At 36.4% G+C, this 19,735-nt stretch overlaps 1 protein-coding gene across 1 annotated transcript in view; it reads left to right on the plus strand.

The window, feature by feature from the left end:
- Window positions 1-19,735, plus strand: part of COL25A1 (collagen type XXV alpha 1 chain) — a 306,323-nt gene that overhangs the window by 172,364 nt on the left and 114,224 nt on the right. Inside the window, exon 4 of the mRNA XM_029959490.1 lies at window positions 15,274-15,291. Within this exon, the coding sequence (XP_029815350.1) occupies window positions 15,274-15,291 (18 nt within the window). The remainder of the gene's footprint in view (window positions 1-15,273; window positions 15,292-19,735) is intronic.

The following is a 19,735-nucleotide window of genomic DNA, read 5'->3' on the forward strand; positions in this document are numbered from 1 at the left end:
ACAGGCACCAGCTCAATAGGAAGGTTTTGTTGGGATATCCCTACAAAACATTTTGTAGAACATTTTGTTCTCCAATATAAAAAGCCCTCCAAACAAAAAACCAAATCAAAATGAAAAACAAAACAAACAAGACCCCAAAAAACCCAACCGACAACAAAAAAACCCAAAAAAATCTTCCACAAAACCCCCAAAACCAAACAACACCCCCCCCCCCAAAAAAAAAACCAGGAAAAAAACCCTAACAAAACAAAATTACAAAAAATAAACCAAACCCCCACTCCACTCCACAGAAAGAAATTCTACTTCTTTTCACATAAATTTCAAGAAGCATTAATGGAATTTGCCATAAAAGAAAAAGAATTGACAGGAGAAGTTGTTTAAAAGTTGGGCCTATATATATCCTTTCACCTACAAAAAAAAATAATTGTAGTTTGAAGCAGCATTGCTGCTGGGGCTCTGAATTAAAATGACAAGACTCTTACAGCATCCTCTCAGTAGCCTCTGTATAGCCTGTTACAAGCAAACCAAAATTGCCTTTAGACATGCTATTAGGTGATGAACATATGGCTCCAGGCTTTCCCCTTCATGGCTTATTTCTTGTATTCTTGCCTGAGTTTCTTTTCTTTCTGCCCTATCTTTTCCTCTATTTCCTTACCCAGCAATATGGTTTCTAAGTCCCTCAAATCTTTTGGCAGCAAATATGGTGTTGAATGTACACTCTTTCAAGCATCTGCTGACTTCCGATAACACTTATTTCATTATTAATGTCAGGCTCAGCACTTTTCACCTCTTTAACCCTTTTGATATTTGCTGTTGAGTGAAATATTGAAAAGAAGAAAGTTCTTAACTTTTCCCAATAATTCTTATAAAAATTCTGACCCCAATAGAAAGTTTATCCTGTCTGGAACATTGTCTCTTATCCAGACACTATTCATTGTCATCTTCCAGGCATGAGTTACACCTGGTCTTAAAATAAAAAACACCAAGCTTCTCCTCTCACTCCTCTTCCTCATCCTCCAGACTCTTTTGAATGGGTCAGCCTGACACTTTCAACCTTGTCATGAACCTCCAAATACATGCTTTGGATTTTAATTGTAATGTCCAGTGTTTTGTGTGAATGGCCATTAGAAACTGAGGTCTTAGATCAATGGGACAGGATATTAAGATGGTAAATGGAGTAACGTGCACATCCCCAGTTAATTTATGTAATAAAAGCACAGACTTGCAAATAAAGATGTTGTATGCCTGTCTGAGCACTTCACGTGCTTATTGATTTTGGTTTCGAAGTCACAGTAGTAGAAGTTCCTTCTGGAAACTGATCATGATTTATGTGAAAATTTTTTTATCAAGAACTAGAAATATTATTTTCTTAAAATTCGTTTCATTGTTACATTCCTCTTTTCTTGTTCGTTGGGGAAATAGAACAGGTGGTGCATCATTAAAAATTATATAGGGAAACATTTCAGGAAGCAAAAATAAAAAAGGTTGTATTGCACCCCTGAATTCTACTTTATTTCTATGAATAAAATAATCTTTGTAAGTGTGCTTCCTGTTGCTTTTTTCCATGGTGCTTCATGCTTTTTGAGAATTACTGGTTCCAAGTAATTTTGGAGGGGGGCATAGTTGTATGCGGCACCAACTTTTAACAAGTGATTTAGGTTGTAGTGTATTTAGGAAACAGTAGTGTCTTTATATTAGCTGCATGTATATTTGTGCCCTTTGAATCTGGTAGTACAGGACAGAAGTATCTGAATGGATTTGCATGTACAGAATTCTATATTCCTGTATTTGACCACATAAGGCAGCATCCAACTGAAAGCACTTGCTTTGGAGTTTAAGTTTTAATGTAGTATATCTGCACAAGTTTTTTTTCTTACCCTGGAATTCTTCAAACAGAGCTTTCTTCGATGACATGATAATTGAAAGAGATTGGGGTTTTATATATGTGTTTATTCATAAACACTTCAGTACCTTGCCTGAGTTTTTTTTTTCTTTTAAAGCCTTTGTTGTAGCCATTCTCTTCTCCTCTTTTATGGAGATGTATCCACTCTGATTGATCTTCTTTGTTGTAAGTCAAAAGAGAATTATTCCTATGGCAGCTGTATTTTTTTCTTAATTCCCTGTGAGACCTATTGGAAATATGTGCCTTTACAGCCAGATAAAAGGAGCATGATGGTAGGATTCTTCTATCCTCATGGAGCAAAAATTGTTTTATGTTCCTGCTCCTGAATTTGTTAATCTTCCAAAGCTGATTTTTCCACTGAAGGAAGGTGAAAATATTGGTCTCTGAAGGTTAGTTCTGTGTAGTACTGTGTTATTTACCGAAAGACTATATTTTTATTTTTCCTTAATGGACCTCATTCCCCCTGAAAAAAAAAGATTTGTAGAAGCAAAAAAAAAGGCTGAGTGAAAGAAGTGAAGTGAGATGGATATTTTTTTTCATATTCTGTAAAGCCATCAAAACATAGGTAATAAGAAAGATAGTTCTTTAACGGAGGTTCAGTGAGCAAATGGATTCGCTTCCATGATGGTGTGAGAAGACAGATTCTTCAGCATTATTCCAGGAGAACAAAAACCTAATTCATCAAAGTCATCATGCCACAGCTGTTACAACAATCTATCTCCTACTGAATGCTAGCCAGCTAATTTTTGAGAAGTGACATTTTTCACAGTTTATTGTTTTCTCATCAACATGGCACCAACCACATCAAATATAGTCACACAGTGATGTTGGCGTTGATGAATTAGCCATGTGCTTTCTATTTATGAATACAGGAGTTTCAATTTCTTTGGGTGAAAAGAGAAGTTTTAGGTAGACTGTAGAAGTTTTCTCTCTGGTCTGTGTGTATGTTTTCTGTGTTCAAGTACTTGTTGAGCTATACTGGAATTCAGTAACATAATTAAGTATTTTTATGGAAATGCAACCCTTCACAAGACTGGTTTTATGGATTATAGATGGCTAAAGCATTTTGGCTCCCTTATTTACTATAACTTGACCTATGTTACTCTTTCTGGGGGCAACAGTAGTTTCCCTTTGCAGTAATTTGTCATACAGATCTAACTGTACAAATGTAGCAGATGCTGGTGAGATCTATAGGCTACAAGGAGGAAAACTGTCTGGAATTAATCTTGCTAGCCTGATGTATGAAGACAACAGAGGTACACCACGATTTGGGGTTCACAGTCATAGCTGGCCCTTTTTTCATATACATTTGCGATGTGTGCAGTATTGGCCATAATAAATAGAAGGATGTCCACTCACAGTCTTTGAGAAAAGTTCCTTCCAACTTAGATCTGCCTAGCTCTTTGTCATGGTTTTTTACACATATATTTCAATAAGAGCCATCATAATGCTCAGATACTCAAAAATGCATCTTCACCACAAAAGAAGTGCCTTTTAGATCTCCTGCATAAACTGTAAAATGTATCTTGGCAATTATTTTTCAGCTGTGAAATATGCTTTTGTAAGCTGTGACTATAATTTTTCTTGCATAGAATTCTTTGTTCTCCCTTATTGTTACCATATGCAGAGCTTTTTTGTAGTTCAACCACTCCCTGAATAGCCAAACTCTGAACAAATTTTTCTTCCTTGAATTGCTTTTAGACATAACCAGTCCGTCCTATAATTGCAAAGGAACTATTGGAATATTCAGACTGCAAAAAGGGCTCCAAGCTAAGAGTCTTGTAATGTAGAGTGATGTTGGAGGCTGTACCTGGCACTTCTGGTTTATTTTGAAATATTTAAAAGTGTTTGCTATTTTCCATTTTGTTCCATTTTTGATAATTTCCATTGTCTCATTTAGGTTAGTATAGACACTAGAACCACTTCATGAAATGCATAGCTTCAGGTCAGCTTTTGTTTTTTGAAATTGAAAGGAACTAAAAAGTATGAAAAAACACAAACATTTTCTTTTCTGTGACAAGAACAGCAAAATAATGTTAGAGTCCTGCCAGTTGTGCTCGGCAGATAACTATTACATTGACTTATTGCTTTACATGTGCATGCTGCATATTTCTCTGTACAGAAGGGACTACACTAGACAGACAGATTAAAATATAAATTGGAACAACTGATTATGCTCATACTGAGAACCTACTTTAGGCATGGTGTAACTTTTCTGGCTTATGGAAGTTTTGTCTGGAGCCTTGATCATGGTGGTCCTATTCATCGCTCTCCAGGTTTTATCAGAATCTTGCTTCTAAGACTCTTCTGTGCTTCCCAGGTATGCTTTGAGATCTTTGTTAGTTTGATGAAGGTCATTTTGTGTGAGTTCTTTTATGAGAGAGTTAATACATGGCTTGCAAACAAGTGAGAGATTGCTGGGATTACAGAATGATGGTATTAAGAAAGCTCCTGCCTTCCTGCCTGCCTGCCTGCCTCCCTCCCTCCCCTCTTTATCTCTCTTTCTTTCTTTAATAGCTTTCCCATCAAAATAAAATCAATGAAGTCTATTGGTGTGGGGTAGTAGTTCAGATCTTGAATGATTAATTTTGTATCAGTGTTTTGAATGAGTCTAAGTGAAGCAATATGTTGTTTCTGAAGGTTGAATGTGATAAAGTCTTCAGCAGTTATGATGGTATCTGTAAGTTTCTGGTCAAGAAGATCAAGCAACCTAACAGCTCCATGAATGTTGTTTTTAAAGAAACCTGCTTCATTTAAACCTCTAAATCCCTACTTTAGAACACAGTTATTCTTACTGTACAATCTCCAGGTGATGATCCATCTAGCTGAGGTTTATGTCTCACACAGTAGCTAATGCAAACTGCTTGAAGGAAGAATTCAGTGAAACTCTGAAACTGACTTTTTTGAAAGAGCCTTGTAGTGCTTCATTTGTCATTGTCAGTAATTTTGCTTTTTGCAGTAAACCAGTTTTAGAGAGGCTCAGCTCATCTTTCTTGTACTCTTGTAGTTCACTCTTTTTGCAGTAAATTTTTCTCCTGCCCAAATGATCTGGATTGCCCAAATGGTCTGGATTATTTGGTTTTGCATGGGTTTTTTTCAGTAATGTCCTGATTGCTGACCAGAGAGACTTGTTGCAGGTTGATTTAGTGCACTTTTCTTCTCCCAGACTTGGAGCAAGTGACTTCTGTACCTGGACTTTTGGCTCATGTTGCTCCTAACAACAATCATTTCCAGTCGTTGCAAAAGAACCAATAATATTTCATTAGTAGAGAAATTTAACTTGCTGACGATCTTATTGATCACATAAACTCTAAACTAAAACTTCACTAAAAAGAAATCTCATCAGACTTGCTGGGAACACTATATTAAATCTAATACATTGAGCCTTGACAAACCTGCAGTTAAACAAAGGAGAGAAAGAAATGAAGATCCGTGGTTTTAATGATATCATGATGAGGAAACCTGACAAAAATGGGGGGGTTGGCTTCTATCAGACTTGAACTAAAATAGGTGATTTGAAAAGGCAGTGTTTCATCTTTCACCTTACCGGAACTTACTGGGGGTGACATGCAAACCTGCTGTTTGAGACAGTTTTTCTTCTTTTTTTTTTTTTTTTATTTCTCCTCCACATAGGTATTTTTAAATTCGGTCTGACACAGTAACTGGCATGCAGCTCATACAGCTGCAGTAAAACTGGATTCCTGTTTTCTTCTGAATCTCCTATTATATGTGTATTGACATAAGAGATTTTCAGGCAGCTGAAAGTACCAATCTAACAATAAAATTTATGGTAGATTGTTTAGAAATGTGAAATAATTTAGTCATATAATTTTATCAGGATAAGAGTTTCCGAATTCTGAAAAAAACCCACCAAAACCAAAAAACTCCCAACCCAAACCCTCCCTCCTTTATATAGAGGGTGTTTTTTCAGTTTATAACGAAACAATTATATCTGTTTTCTGTTTATTATATATCTCCTGGTTCACTACTGAGTGCTCTGATGAGTATTCCTTAAATAAAAAGACATCTCTGAAGAATGAGTGGAGAAAAGTAAGAAAATAATTCATACCTCCTCTTTTCCTTTTGTTAGAAGATTCTTTTATCACACAGTACATTTTAACATGTGGTATCTTTTCTTATCTTTTAGGTGAGAATTTTCCAAAGAAATTAATATCTCATTAAAGCTGCCTAAAGTAATAATACTTGCTGTCTCTGACAGGAAGTCTCTAAAGGTTTTGGATGCACTTGCTTACATATTCACTTTCTAACAATAACCCCTAAAATTTTTGAAATATTTACCTGCAGAGTAACCCATATGTAAAAAGATAACTGCTTAAATGGAAAATGACTAATTTTATGTAGCACTGAAAAACTGATTAAAACTATTTTTCTTTGAGAGACATTGTATTTATAATATTCTTGAGGAGTGGAAACTACTTTGCACAAAAACAGACTGAAATTGCATTTATATTCTCCTTCCTCCCCTGTGTTGTCTCTGTCCATTATAGGGTTATGAGACAGGCAGTTAATTGCTAAGTAAATAGTTGGGTACTCTTTGGGAAAAAAAATCTACTGTACAAACAACTTGGCTTTTGAGGATTCTACAAAAAAAAGTGTATGTAATACTGCAGGTAAATATCCAGTGTGGCAACTCAACCCCACATAACCACTGGCTCACACTTCCCTGGTGAGATTGGGATAGAGAATCAGAAGGGTAAAAGTGAGAAAACTCCTGGGTTGAGATAAAAAGACAGTTTAATAGTTAAAACAAAAGCTGCACACACAATTAAAACAGAACAAGGAATTAATTCCACACTTCCCATGGGCAGGCAGGTGTTCAGCTGTCTCCAGGAAAGCAGGGCTCTGTCACACGTAACAGTTATTTGGGAAGACAAACACCATCACTCTGAATGTAAACTTCCTTCCTTTTTCTTCCCCCAGCTTTATACACTGAGCATGACTCCATATGGTATGGAATATCCCTTGGGTCAGTTGGGGTCAGCTATCCTGGCTGTGTCTCCTCCCGACCTTGTGCACCCCCAGCCTCCTCACTGGAGGCTGAAAAGGCCTTGACTCTGTGATCACTCAGTGATCAGCAGTAACAAAAGCACCTCTGTGTTATTAACACTGTTTTCAGCAGAAATACAAAACATAACCCCACTCCAGCTACTGCAAAACCCAGCACATCGAGCCATTTCATACATTTAAAAGTCATAGTAGAAACCTGAAAAGGAAATGCATAGTCCAGAAGAAAAATTTTCGGTATCCTCTCTAGTATCTACAATAAGCAAACCAATATTTAGTGTATATGTGTTATATAAACCTACTCATCCCTTTCTCTTTCATGTTTTGTTGGTCATCTAGTTTTCTAAAATGTGTTACAGAGACTGTGATAGAGAACACCATGTATTTGGTACTTGTCAGAAGCTACTTGCTAATCTGTAGTAGCAGTTATTTCATAGAACAAAAGAATGTAAACTTCCTTGCTAAACTTGCTATATAGTTTGAACTATATAGCACAGCTCTGAAGATATTCAGGTTTGAGTCTAAGACAGACTATGGCTTGAATGCTTTCTCTAAAATGAATGAAAATGACTTCGAGTATTCCATGAGACTTCCAATGCAATCATGTAATGAACCTCAATAAATATTGTCATATATAGGATTCTTCTCAGTGCATCCTGAAGTAATCCCATGTACTATTTCAGCTCATCTTTCTCATCCAGCCTGCATTGGTAGCAGAGATTCTAATTTTTTCCATTTTTGAAAAGTACTTTCTCTCTCTTTCTAACACTAGAAAGAAGTAATTGAGGAAGGAAGGAAATTACCATGGCTTGCTGTTAAAGATTCAGTATTTTTGTAATGAAAGAATATTATTTTGTTTCACAGTGTTTTCTTTTTCTTCTGAAGAGCATTATGTCTTCATCAAGTTTTACTTTCCTCTCCTGTTCTACAAAGCAAATCCCAGAAGATGTTCCAAGGCTTCAAACCAAATAGAAATGGAGTCATGGGAGAAATTCCTCTTATTTTCCATTGTGAGCAGATGCTTCTCTTCAGCCTACTGGGAATTTCTTATTCTTCTTTCTGAGACTCTTCAAGATGCTGCCTACACTTGTAATTCAAGTGCAGGAGCTATGTAGCATCAACAAACAGCAGGCAAAAATTCAACAGTAGTTAGAACACCTATCATTTTAAGGGAGCCCAAGTAGTATTTTTTTTCCTATGATAAAGAAAAATTCCCTGAAAACAGTGCTTATATTCACAATGCAAGCATTGGTACAGATGCAAGAGCTGTTGATTGGTCCCTGTGAGCCAACAGTTCAACCCCATAATTTTCTTTCTACAAATACTTGCATAATTCTTTTCTGTATTCATTCATCATAAGAATAATTAAATCTTTTGGGCTAAGTCTGCAGCAGGCTTGACAGTTAAACTTAGCTGCTGGCCCACAGAGCCCTGTGGGGAACTTTATATACTTACCACAACCTTACAGTTGAGTGTTTTAACTGGTAATATCTGTAGTTTATTTTCTAGAAGAAAATTTATTCATAGCCAGAGTTCAGCTCAGCCTTCATTTTTGTACCTGCAGCAGACTGTAAATATTTATGTAAATATTACTAGATAAATATCCTGTATTACCTAGTGCTAGAAAAAAATCTGGAAAAGCTAATAACCTGCAGATGTCTTAAGTTTTGTGGTGTATAGTACCATATTTAGAAATTTCCTAAATAATTATGAGAAAATCGGGGAGTACTTTGTTTGTGCTGCATATGTGGGATCAAGAGGCATAGAAAAGAAACATAATAATAAGAACTGTGCTTTTTTAATGCTTTGGAAAGTGTTGCTTTCTTCTTCCCTGCTACCAGGGAAGGACTGTTCAGAGACAACATTTGAAAGATACTGCAGGTCATCCCAACAGTCACAAACTTTTCATAGGATATCAGCACATAGAAAAGGTGGTGGTCATGCAGACAACCAAGATGCGCTGACCCGATTTACACTCTCAGCATGTCATCTACTCATGATGTGACAGGAAACCACAGTAAGAGCTGGGGGGAAAGAGAGGTAAGGCATTTTATTCCTGTAGGGCTTCCCAGACACAGTAACTTGTTATTGGATCTGACAAGTAGGTTAGTGCACAGGCTTCTTACAAAGCCGATAATGTACCGAAAATAATGAGTTGGACAATGTGTACATCCAGTCAATGTCCTTGCTCATACTGAGTATGTCTGGAATTTTTGGCAAAGTCCAGGATCTAGGCTTGGAGAAGACAGATAGTTAGGGAAGTCACTAGATGATATGGCATCAGTTTTTCATAGTACTTATTATTTTCTTGATAGCTGGTTGAACTAACTTGTTCCTATAGCTATAGTACCTATTAGTAATAGTGCTAAAGGTAGGAATACACACTCCTCAGCGAAGAAGTCAGCAGAACCTGCAGACCTGATTTAGACTAAACTTTTCTGCTGATTTTTGCTCACAAGCCAAAGTAGTGCTTAGGAAGGGGACAAAAAGCAGCAAAGATAAAATGGATCAACACAAAACCAGCAAATATGTTATGTGCTGTCTTCTCAGCAACAGTGATCCAAATCTCTCAGTGTGAGCAATCAGCCCTAGGGGGCCATATGCTTAGGAGAGACAGTCTTGAGAGGGGTGACTGTGAAGCTCCAGGGAGAAAGTCTGGCTGCATTTAAGAGAAAACTTCTCTTCAGCAGACATAAAATAGTGTCCCATTTGCATAGGGCAAATACCTGAGAGCTCACAATTTCAGCCTAAACCACAAATCTGGTGGCAGAAAAACACTACTCTGCCTGCTCTTATTCCATTGTCAGTGAAAGGTAACTTGACTGCTTATTGTCAGAAGACATAGCAAATAAACATTAAATTTAAAATTAATCCAACTTTCTCTAGCCCTCTTCTGTCCTCTGATCTCCTAAATGGGCAGTGGTACAGAACCAGTTACTTAGTTACAACAGTGCACATCCGCTTTAAATCTGCTTTAAATCCTTCGTATAATTTGCATTCATGTAACTAGAACCAGCTTCTGGACTCTGAAGAAAATAAGTAACTTGTAAGGTATCAGTGAGGAAAAGTCTATGTTTCCCAATGGAAAAAAAGAGAAAGCAGGATAAGGCAGAGGACTTCTTGGGCAAAGTGTAGGTGGAAATCTATAGTACATCAGTGAACTGTGTGAGCTAAAGTTTCTTACTAACCATCATTACTTATTATAATGTTAATTTAACTACGTATTACTTATGAGATTTGAAGTGTTTGTTGTTTTCATCTTGCAATGATATGACAAGATTGTTCAGCAAATAGGCTACCTATTCTGTTTTCTCAGTTATTTAAAGAAAAATACACAAACCAGATGCATTATTTCATATGTTTGGTTATGTTGGGCCACTGTGATTTGCCAAACTAACAATTCTCCATTTCACGTTGAACCTGTGTTTTGTTAAACACCAGCTATTGCCTGGCTGCTTCCCCCCATGCTGCTTTTATTAATTCTGTCTTAGGTCTGCTTCTTTTGCTGTTTCTTTTCTGTGCCTTCATTCTCAAAATATCTTTAAGATATTGCATTTAGCTGCTGACATAGTTATTAATCTTCTGAAGTCCACAGTATTCCCCAAGTCTGTTTATTTGTCCTCATCTTCATTGTTTCTCTGATTTAACTGTTCCATTTTGTTTTGACTTTTGATTATCCCAGGGCCCGATTGGTATGGATGGAAAGCTGGTAGGTGATTTATTCAAAACCAGTGCAATTTAGGTCTTGCATATATTCCCTCTTTGCTCTTTTAATTACTCATGCTGAAATGTATATTAGTCGCATATTGGCTTCCTTCAGAATAACTTCTTCAACTCTAGTAGCATGGATTTTCAACATATTGCTGAAAAACCTCTTCATCTTTTGTGTCTATCCAAGAAAATGGGGGTCAGCTGTGCTACTCTGTTTCCTTATCATTTTCTATCTGAATAAGATTGGAAGACAGATGTTCCTACTTGGGTGCTCTGTCCAGAGAATGCTCCACAAGTGTAGTTCGATGGGGCCTTTCAAAGAGCTGGATATCCCTTCTGACCACTTATCTATGATTCTTACTGGTTTCCTTTTTCCACAGATTCTTAATTTTTGTGTTTTAATTTCTCTATCTGGATTTTGTTTGCTGATTAGATATGGACAGCCTCATGTCTCGTAATAACTGCATTTGTACAAATTCAAGATATTCTTTAGGGATATGCTGCTTGAATTAAGTTAGATTTAACCTTTAATTTTATACAATGCATTTTTTAATGCATTTGTACTTTTGTGTATATTTGTGTAACTCATACATGTTTGGATGTATGAGCCTGGAAGTTTATGTTCCCAGCTCTTTAAAGATTAACACCATGGAAAGGTGTGAAAATCCAGTTTCTACACTTTCTTACTCTTGCTTTTGCTCCCTCTTTCTTGCTTTTCAGGATAGCCGTTTTCACTGATGCCCGATACATACTGTCTTTTCTGTCCTTTTACTTACTACAAGCCCCATCTCCTTTTCAAGCTCAACTTGTTGACTTACCGTGTCAACTTTCATTTTCTTCTCTTAAGACTTTTCCTGTGCTCCTTGAGGTTTCTTTCTGCTATTAAGTAACTTGTCTGTAAAGTTTGCAGCATACAGTCAATAGGCTTTTCCTTTCATCTCCTCTTTCAGTGGACTGGTAGCTTACCTGTTAACTTCACTACACCATGTGTATGTCCTTTTTTGTTTTAGTATCATTTATGTATCAGCATCTAATGTTAGGTTAAATTGCTAGGAAGGGATTAACTATCAACAGTGGAAGAGCTTCCATCATGGTAATTAGGCTACCAAATATAAGCCCTTTCTTTACCACAAAATAGTGTATTAAGCTGGTAAATAAGAGTACAGAAGGGAAAATTGTTCTGAAGATTTTACTGAAACCATGACATGTTATGCAGCTATACCCACTGTAGCCATAGAGATTAAAAAAAAACCAAAATCAGCATTCAGTATGGATAATCAAGTATGTGAGTAATGATCCAGAGGTTCAAAGCAGCAACAATGAGAATGTACCTGATCAGTTACTGGTGTTGGGACTGATCCCTAAATGCATGCAAAGAACAGCAGTCAGTTGGTAGCTACAATCAATGAATTTTAGAGTATGTAGCAGGTTTGAATAAAGAGATGTTCATTAGAAAAAAAATCATAGAGTAATGCTGACTTTTCTTTAAGAGTATTTTCACCCTGTTTGTTATCTGAAATTAAGAGAAATACTTCCAGCTAAAACATTTTATTCCACAAGTAGCATGAACTGGGGGTGATTTATGCAGTAATGAACCAGGGTGATTTCAGCAGTCCTGGGGTCATTTTGGGAACACAACCAGATGAATTGAGATTGAGCTTGCTCAAATGTGTTATAATATCAGATTGAATTTATGTTAGAGGGTTTTTTAATGAACACAAAAGTAACTCACAGAGCTTTATTCCTGACCCTTTCACAGCATACAAAAATGCGAGAAGGCAAAATTAACAGCCCTTTTTTGTCTCCCATGCTTTGAATTGCTGTTGTGTGACAGTGAGCCTTTCCAATCAAAAAGGTCACTATTTTGATGCCTTTCTACCCGTAGCTTTGTAAGAAGAGCTGATGAGTTCCATAATTCAGTGCTTGCTGCATCCTCTGGGTAATGTCACTGGATCACAAGTGAGAAGGGAAAATTACACTGTAACTGCAGTGGCTGGTAGGACGAGGAGTAGCTAAGAGTGTACAGAAATATTGAAGGATTGGAAACCACTGTAAAAAACATAAAATAATTACCTTCACTAATGTAAAGATCCTTCCATGCTAAAGGAGCTCGTAGGTAACAGGTTAAAAAAATCCTGATAAGAGTACTTTTGTATTCATCATATGCATTTACAACTAAATGCAGGAGAATTGCAATATTGACAGCATATATAAACTAAGAGCAGTGCAACTGTTATATTCCCTGATATCTCATAGAATTCTCTGCATAAAGAAACATTGTCATATAAAAATTGATTTTCTAGCTTTCCTCTCTCTGTATTGCAGAAAAGTAATTATAAATGCACAATAACAGAAAGGCAAATTTTAATGTTGTTGAGTCTGGGAGTAGAGAACACTTTCATGGGAGCGTGATTCCAATCCTCACATTCAGTTCAGGATATGTTTGTGTTATGTGTGTATGTCTTGTATATCATACATATAGCATGTTACATTGAAGAAAAAAGTCAATTTTCAAATCTCTTTGGTTAAATATATATGTATATAATATTTTTATTTACTTTCTATCATTAAAAATCAACTTTTTGTTGCAACATTTGGTAATTTCAGACCTTCACTTACGTTTTGGTTTTTTTAATACATATGCATTTGAGACAGCTTTTAATGATTTGCCCAAAATGTATTAAAACATTAGATATACTTGTGAGCAAATGCATTCTAAGGTTTGTATATAAGGTTTGTATTCAGAGGCCTCAGTTTAGATAATTTATATGAACTAATGTATTAGCAATACTGCATCAGTAAGCAATTCCTGATGATTTTAAGATCAGGTATAGCATATAATAGATTAAAACCCCCTGTGAGGGGAAGATTGAGGTAAAGTCGGAATGCTGAGGAGTCTCAGTTAATATTCATTAACCCAATGTGATGTGTAACTTCATAGAACTCACCAATTCAGAAAGCTTTACTTAATATTAGAACTTGCAAACCTCAGACAGTAATTTATTTTTTTTAACCTCTATGGTGCAGTGTTGTTCTAAGGAACTAATACAAAACTGCAGCATCTACAACAAGGAATACTTTAGGCTGCATTCAGTGTAAAGTTTAGATAGCCACAATAATTCTGTATTTTACCATTATTCCTCTGTAACATAATTTGTAATATTTCTTGTATTTCAAAAATATTTAAAAATTTTCATGCGAATTTAAATTTTTTTTAATTTAGAGCAAAAAGTCTTATAAGTTGGTAAAAAAAAACAACCAAAACCATTTTCTTCAACTGCATTTCTTGTACACAATTGTTCCCAGTTGAAATGTTTTCTCCCCCATCACCTTTAAAATCACAGAGAATCACAGAATGATTGCAGTTGGAAGGGATCACTGGAAGTCATCTGGCCTAACCTCTCTGCTCCAGCAGAGCTATCTAGAGCAGCTTGCCCAGGATCGTGTCCAATGGCTTTTGAATATCTTCAAGAATAGGGACTCCTCCACAATCTCCTTTGTGCCTTTGGGTATCCCCACAGTAAGAAAAGTGTTTCCTGATGTTCAGACAAAAAAGTTTCTACTCTCCGTAGCAATACTTTCTAGCTAAAATGAAGAGGTTTTATAAGACTTAAAAGCTTTCTCCGTGCTCAGGTTTTGTCAACAGAAGGAAATGTAGTTTCAGTTCAACTGAAATATTATTTAAGTGTCATGAAACACTAAAAGCTAAACTAGCCCTAAGAGTTTAAAGAAATTCTCTTTTTGTAGAGAGAAATATATAAATATTTGTCTCTGTCTTACAGTGTGAGCTGATTGTCTGGGTGATGTAGTTTGTAATCACAGCTAAAATACAGTTTGTTAAAATAATCCTGCTTCATACAAATAATTTTTAATAAATGGGCTACAGTAACTGATGACTTTCAGTGGCTGTCCTAGGCTAGGGACCTTACTGATAGGAAGTCTTCTCTGTAAGGGTTTGCAGCAACAAGGGATATGTACAACTCCTCAGTGGTCAAAGGGTGCCTCTCCAGTTTCCAGGGTTGGTCTAAAGGGGATGTTGATAAATAAGAGAGAGGAGATGCATCAGCTGTCTCTTGGGCTGACTGACAAAGGTTCATCTACTTCTCACTTGGTTTAAAGTTTGGTTATACTTAAAACTGTGGTGCTTGCAGCAAAGGCAGAAAGACTATTGTTTGTTCAACAATGTGTCCTTCCAGTTTTGAGACTTTGTTCGTTCAATAAGCAGTAATTAGCACCTCCTTGAAACATGGAGCTGAGCCATAATAAAGAAAAAAACCCCAATACTTACTTCTAAATCAGCTCAGCATCTGTGGATTCTTTCTCACATGAGAATTGTTAAATTAGGTGTTTCTGTCACTTCTAGTTGTTATGACTGTCTAAAATATGAAGTTTCTGAAATGCAGTTTCAGTCATGTGTTATTCTAAGTTATTTATAGAATCAGTTGCAAGAAAGTTCATCAGTTTGAACTAAAACATTCAAATTCAATATAGACGAGTCAAAAATCTAACTTCAATACAATTACTGTATTTTTTATTATCTCCTTATTAGAAAGTACTGTAACTATTTTCTACTATTTAAGGAGTTAATCTTTGCCACAACATTCCATAACCTTTTCTTTTTCTTGTTTTTTCAGGGTCAGCCTGGTCCTCAAGTAAGTGTCATTTTATTTTCCTACATAAGTAATAGCTAGATACAGGGCCCACCAAACTCAGGTTATCTACAAAGTATTTGGATTTTTTTTTTTAATCCTAGTCTAATAAGCTAGAAACTGGTAACCATTGCATAATTCAGAAAGGCAAATATTTCCCAAGAGAGAAACATGCCCCCCTGGTACGGTTGAGTTTCCTCAGCTGTTTGACCAGATGGTGGGGTCAACAAAGTAATACTGAATAAAGCAAATCTCCTAACTACAGCTTGAAACTTTGCCACTGAACTTTAAAGCAAGATAAAATAACTTAGCAAATGTGTAGCAAATGTAATACTTCAACTGCTTATTAATCACATGCTAATAATGTTGCTATAATCCAGGCAACCTTCAGTTATTTTAAATATTGCACTGCTAGCTATTTTGATTAATTATACACTGCTTTGAATTAGTTCTGCTTTATTTAAAATAGTAGAACTTTGTCTTGTGAGCTGTAATTGAAGACTTGGAAATATAGGGACCAAACTTCAGTTCTAAGGTAGAAATAGACCAGCAGAAAGGAAACATTATGTATAGCAGAAATTAAATGTGAATTATTTGAGTAAAAGAGGACTATAAAAATATGAAGGAACAAAAAAATAGGAAAAAAAAAAAAGCCAGTGCCAAAGCCCAACTTACTAAACTCAGTTGAAAAACTCAACCTTTCTGTATACTCCAGATGCTGAGTAGGAAGCTTGGTCTGTGGGCCCATCTTTGCACAAGTGAGTTGCCTGAACCAGGATTTCTATGAGGACCTTTTATCATAATCAGAATCATAATTGAAAGTTAAAGCTTTACTGCCTTTTTGACTGATAATTCTTTTAAGTTAAGATTTTCATTATGAGAAGCAAGCATTTTCTTCAGATTTTTCAGTTTTAATCATTATTTTCTGTTGAAAGGCAGACTGCATTAGAAAGCCTCAAACCACTTATTCTGAATGCCCAGTATCCTTGCAGTACCAGACTCCATTTAATAGTATCGTGTAAGTTCATATGATATTGGAAATGACCACTGCCCGTAGCACTTAGGTTTTGCAGTGGGCTCTTGATGTGTGGACTATGCAGAGAGAGAGGTATCTTCAACCTCTGTGCTGCTGGGGGTTGATGAAGAGGGAGATTGTAATTCTGTGTGGCACTCTAGCTCTGAACAAGCTCTGTTGAGGACCTGAGGCATATACTTGAGCCCATGGGCTGCCCTATAGTTGATGTTGACTTGTGCTGCCACCCGTGTCTTTTCCTTCTGGGTTTGGACCCCCACCTCCCACATTTCAGTTGCTTAGCAAGTGTCTCTTGCTTGTAAACAGCTGCTCAGTCTTTAGAACACATATCTCTACGTAAAATGCCCTGGGGTAGCTGTAGGCACAGAACCACAGTGGAGATTGCAGTATTCAGTGCAGTTTCAAGGGCAGAAAGGCAGAGATATCTTGTCGCAATTGTAAGAGAAGTGAGGTGCAAACCATAGGAAAAACCCGCTAAAAGTTTCCCCCCCCAGTTGTATTAAGAGAGAATTCTTACATCCTAACTTCAGTAACTCGTCCCAGTGGAAGTGCTCAGTTCTGGGTCTTCGCCATTATTCTGAGCAACACACACCATTATTCTTAATAATGCCTTTTCCTCCTTTTCAGCTCAAGATGCACTTATTGTGTCAGGAGGATATGTATGTATTTGGCTGATTGAGTCCAGGTATAATTCTTGCAAGAGCGCTGGTGGGGAAGTCATAGTGGCATCAGACAGTCAAAGTCATGTTTGGCTTTAGATCAAGATGCTTAAACCTAGAAGTTTGTGTGTAGATGTTGACATATGAGGTGTCTAAGCTCTCCTTGCAGTCAGTGAAGGTTAAGTCAACACTCAAAGCACCTAGAAACCTGTTCATCTCATTGTAAACTCCTCGGGTGCAATTACACTGCCTGCATACAGGCATTTGTTGCTGCATGAGATGATCCAGCATCTCCAGCTTAGGCACTGACTGTTTTATGTCCAAAGGCTGGAGTCTGTGCTGGACCATTGTTGTAGCTGTCAGTCAGAGGCAGCTGTCTTGGATTTCTAGAGAACCTCTCACATAACACTGGCTGTACACATTCGTGCCTCTTAATTCCAGATTCTGATTGTAGGTGGCTACTGAATCAGATAACTGTTCTGCTGAATTGCTTTCTAACCAATGTTGACATCTACGTATCTCAGGCAACTACATGTAGGCTGTACATTTAGATGTCTTTCCCCTTAAACTAAAACTCGGATTCAGATAACTTAATGAGACAAGCATTTTTTAAATATTGAAAGCTGTGGTTGAAAATCTCAAGACTTTTAAAAATTAACTTTAAAGTATCAACAGAAAACAGAATCTGTGCGCATATAGATAAAATAAGTCAAATTCTCTTGGTTTGTTCTTAAAATAATGCTGACGTTTCAACCAACTATGATTGTCAGACATTTCCCTGGTCTTAATTGTGTCCATAAGAAATTCAAAATTAAAAGTATTGTCAGTTTGGTTAGTCAGTAAAGGCTTTCTGGCTTCAAACAACAGAACTGTTATGCTGACTACAGAAGCACTTAAAAAGTTCTGATGTCATAGCCATGGAAGTCCACACTAAGATCAGAGATAAATTCTAATCCTTCTTATTCTCAGTGTTTTACTAACACCTATCCTTTTTTGCTGTGGTTTTCCAAAAGTACACACTAAATTCACTCAACAAACACATAATTAATGCATACAAATATAAATCCATAACAGATCAGTAACACCTTCTGTCTTTTTATCTTTAATGTTTTACTGGTTATTTTCTTCAAAATTACATAATGAAAGATAATTTTGCTTCATATATTCCTATTTTAAGTAACAGGAAACTTTATTACAACTCATGGCCTTTTTTTTTTTTTTTAGAAAAAGCTTATTTTTCTGTTGTATCTCTGAAAAGTAAAGACCATAATCAACAGCTAAAAAATTTCTAGCATAACCTTAAAAAAAATAAAATTCCTTCTTGTGATTTTGGTTTTCTGTTAAAAAGAGAGCTGTTTTAAATACCATGTAAGCTGTGTTTCTTTGTAGAAGAACAAGTAATAAAATATTTGATATTTCTGCTGAAACTTATATTACTTATATTCTGGCTTTTGAATGACCTCAAAGCATATCTGCTTTTTCTTCTCTAGAATGTAAATAAGTGTTTGGATTACCTTGTACCAGAAAGGTTTCTTTCCCAGTAAATCTATACAACAAATTCTGCCCATAAATCCTCTATTTGAAATAATGGAGGTATTCCTGTTTGTCAAAGAACAGGGTTTAACTTCTAGTCTAAAGTTATTTCCATAAGAAATGTACTGTCTGGGTAAAGAGAGAAGGCTTGCTATTTTTAACTTTTTTGATTGTTTAGAAGTGAAGTTCATCTAAATACTGGAAACCAATGCTTTCAGTATTATGGTGAAGGAAGACAAAATAATCCTTTTAAAAATCTTGCTGAACCAGAACTATTAACAATTATAAATATAGGGTGGTAGGGTGATGTTTAGGTGTAACTTTGTCTCAGTCAGCCACTGTTTTTATCTTGGGGGCAATATCCTTTCCCTGGCCTATCTCTAGCACAACAGACTTTCTCTCTCGTGTCAGCACACATGATCACTCTCTGTGTGGGACTTTGAGATACAGCAGCCTCACAGATGCCTCTCCCTTCTCTTTGGCAACCATCCAAATCTGCATTAGAAATGGGCAAAATATTAATGATTGATATTTGTTTTCATGGGATTCTTGTTTTCCTTCGTGTGAAATGTCCATGGACGTGATGTTATAACAGTCTGAAATTTTCCAGTGCTTTGTGTATGATAAAGGGTTGCCATAGCAATTCTGGTTACAAATGCACGTATGTCTTTTTCACCATTGTGGTTTAGGGTATGTCACAGGAGTATTTTTAATTTCTGATTACAGAAATTCTGATTCATGCTTAAACTGGTTATTACTGGCTTGTGCTGTCAACAGAGCTGGTGGGAACCATTTTAACTTTTCGTTTTCTGGTTTTTGTCAAAGGACAAAGAAACACAGTCAGCAGGACATAGGGCATAGTTTTGAGTGGTTTTGGAAGGCAGCAGTCTATGGAAGAGATTTTTCATTTTCTAGAGAACAGTGTGATGGCAGGGACGCTCCTAGACATTAGAAAAGAGTTGAGTATCTGGCAGCAGGAAGGATGGGAAAGGGGTTGTATAAAGAAAATGCATTTTAATTCCTGGTGAGTTTCCCTTTCAGTTTTGGTAGTTTGGATAGCTTTCTGCATTCCAAGACCTGTTAAATATTCCTCTCAGAGCATGCCATTCAGTAGTGGGGCAGTTGATAACATCGAGTGGTCATGTATGTGTTTTCGTGGCTATGAGCAAGGTACATAATATGTCTTATTGACTAAAGCTGCAAAGTGACCTGTACCTGTCAG

This window comes from Manacus vitellinus, unplaced genomic scaffold, assembly GCF_001715985.3.
Source record: "Manacus vitellinus isolate BGI_N305 unplaced genomic scaffold, ASM171598v3 scaffold_0_pilon, whole genome shotgun sequence".
Classification (NCBI taxonomy): Eukaryota; Metazoa; Chordata; class Aves; order Passeriformes; family Pipridae; genus Manacus; species Manacus vitellinus.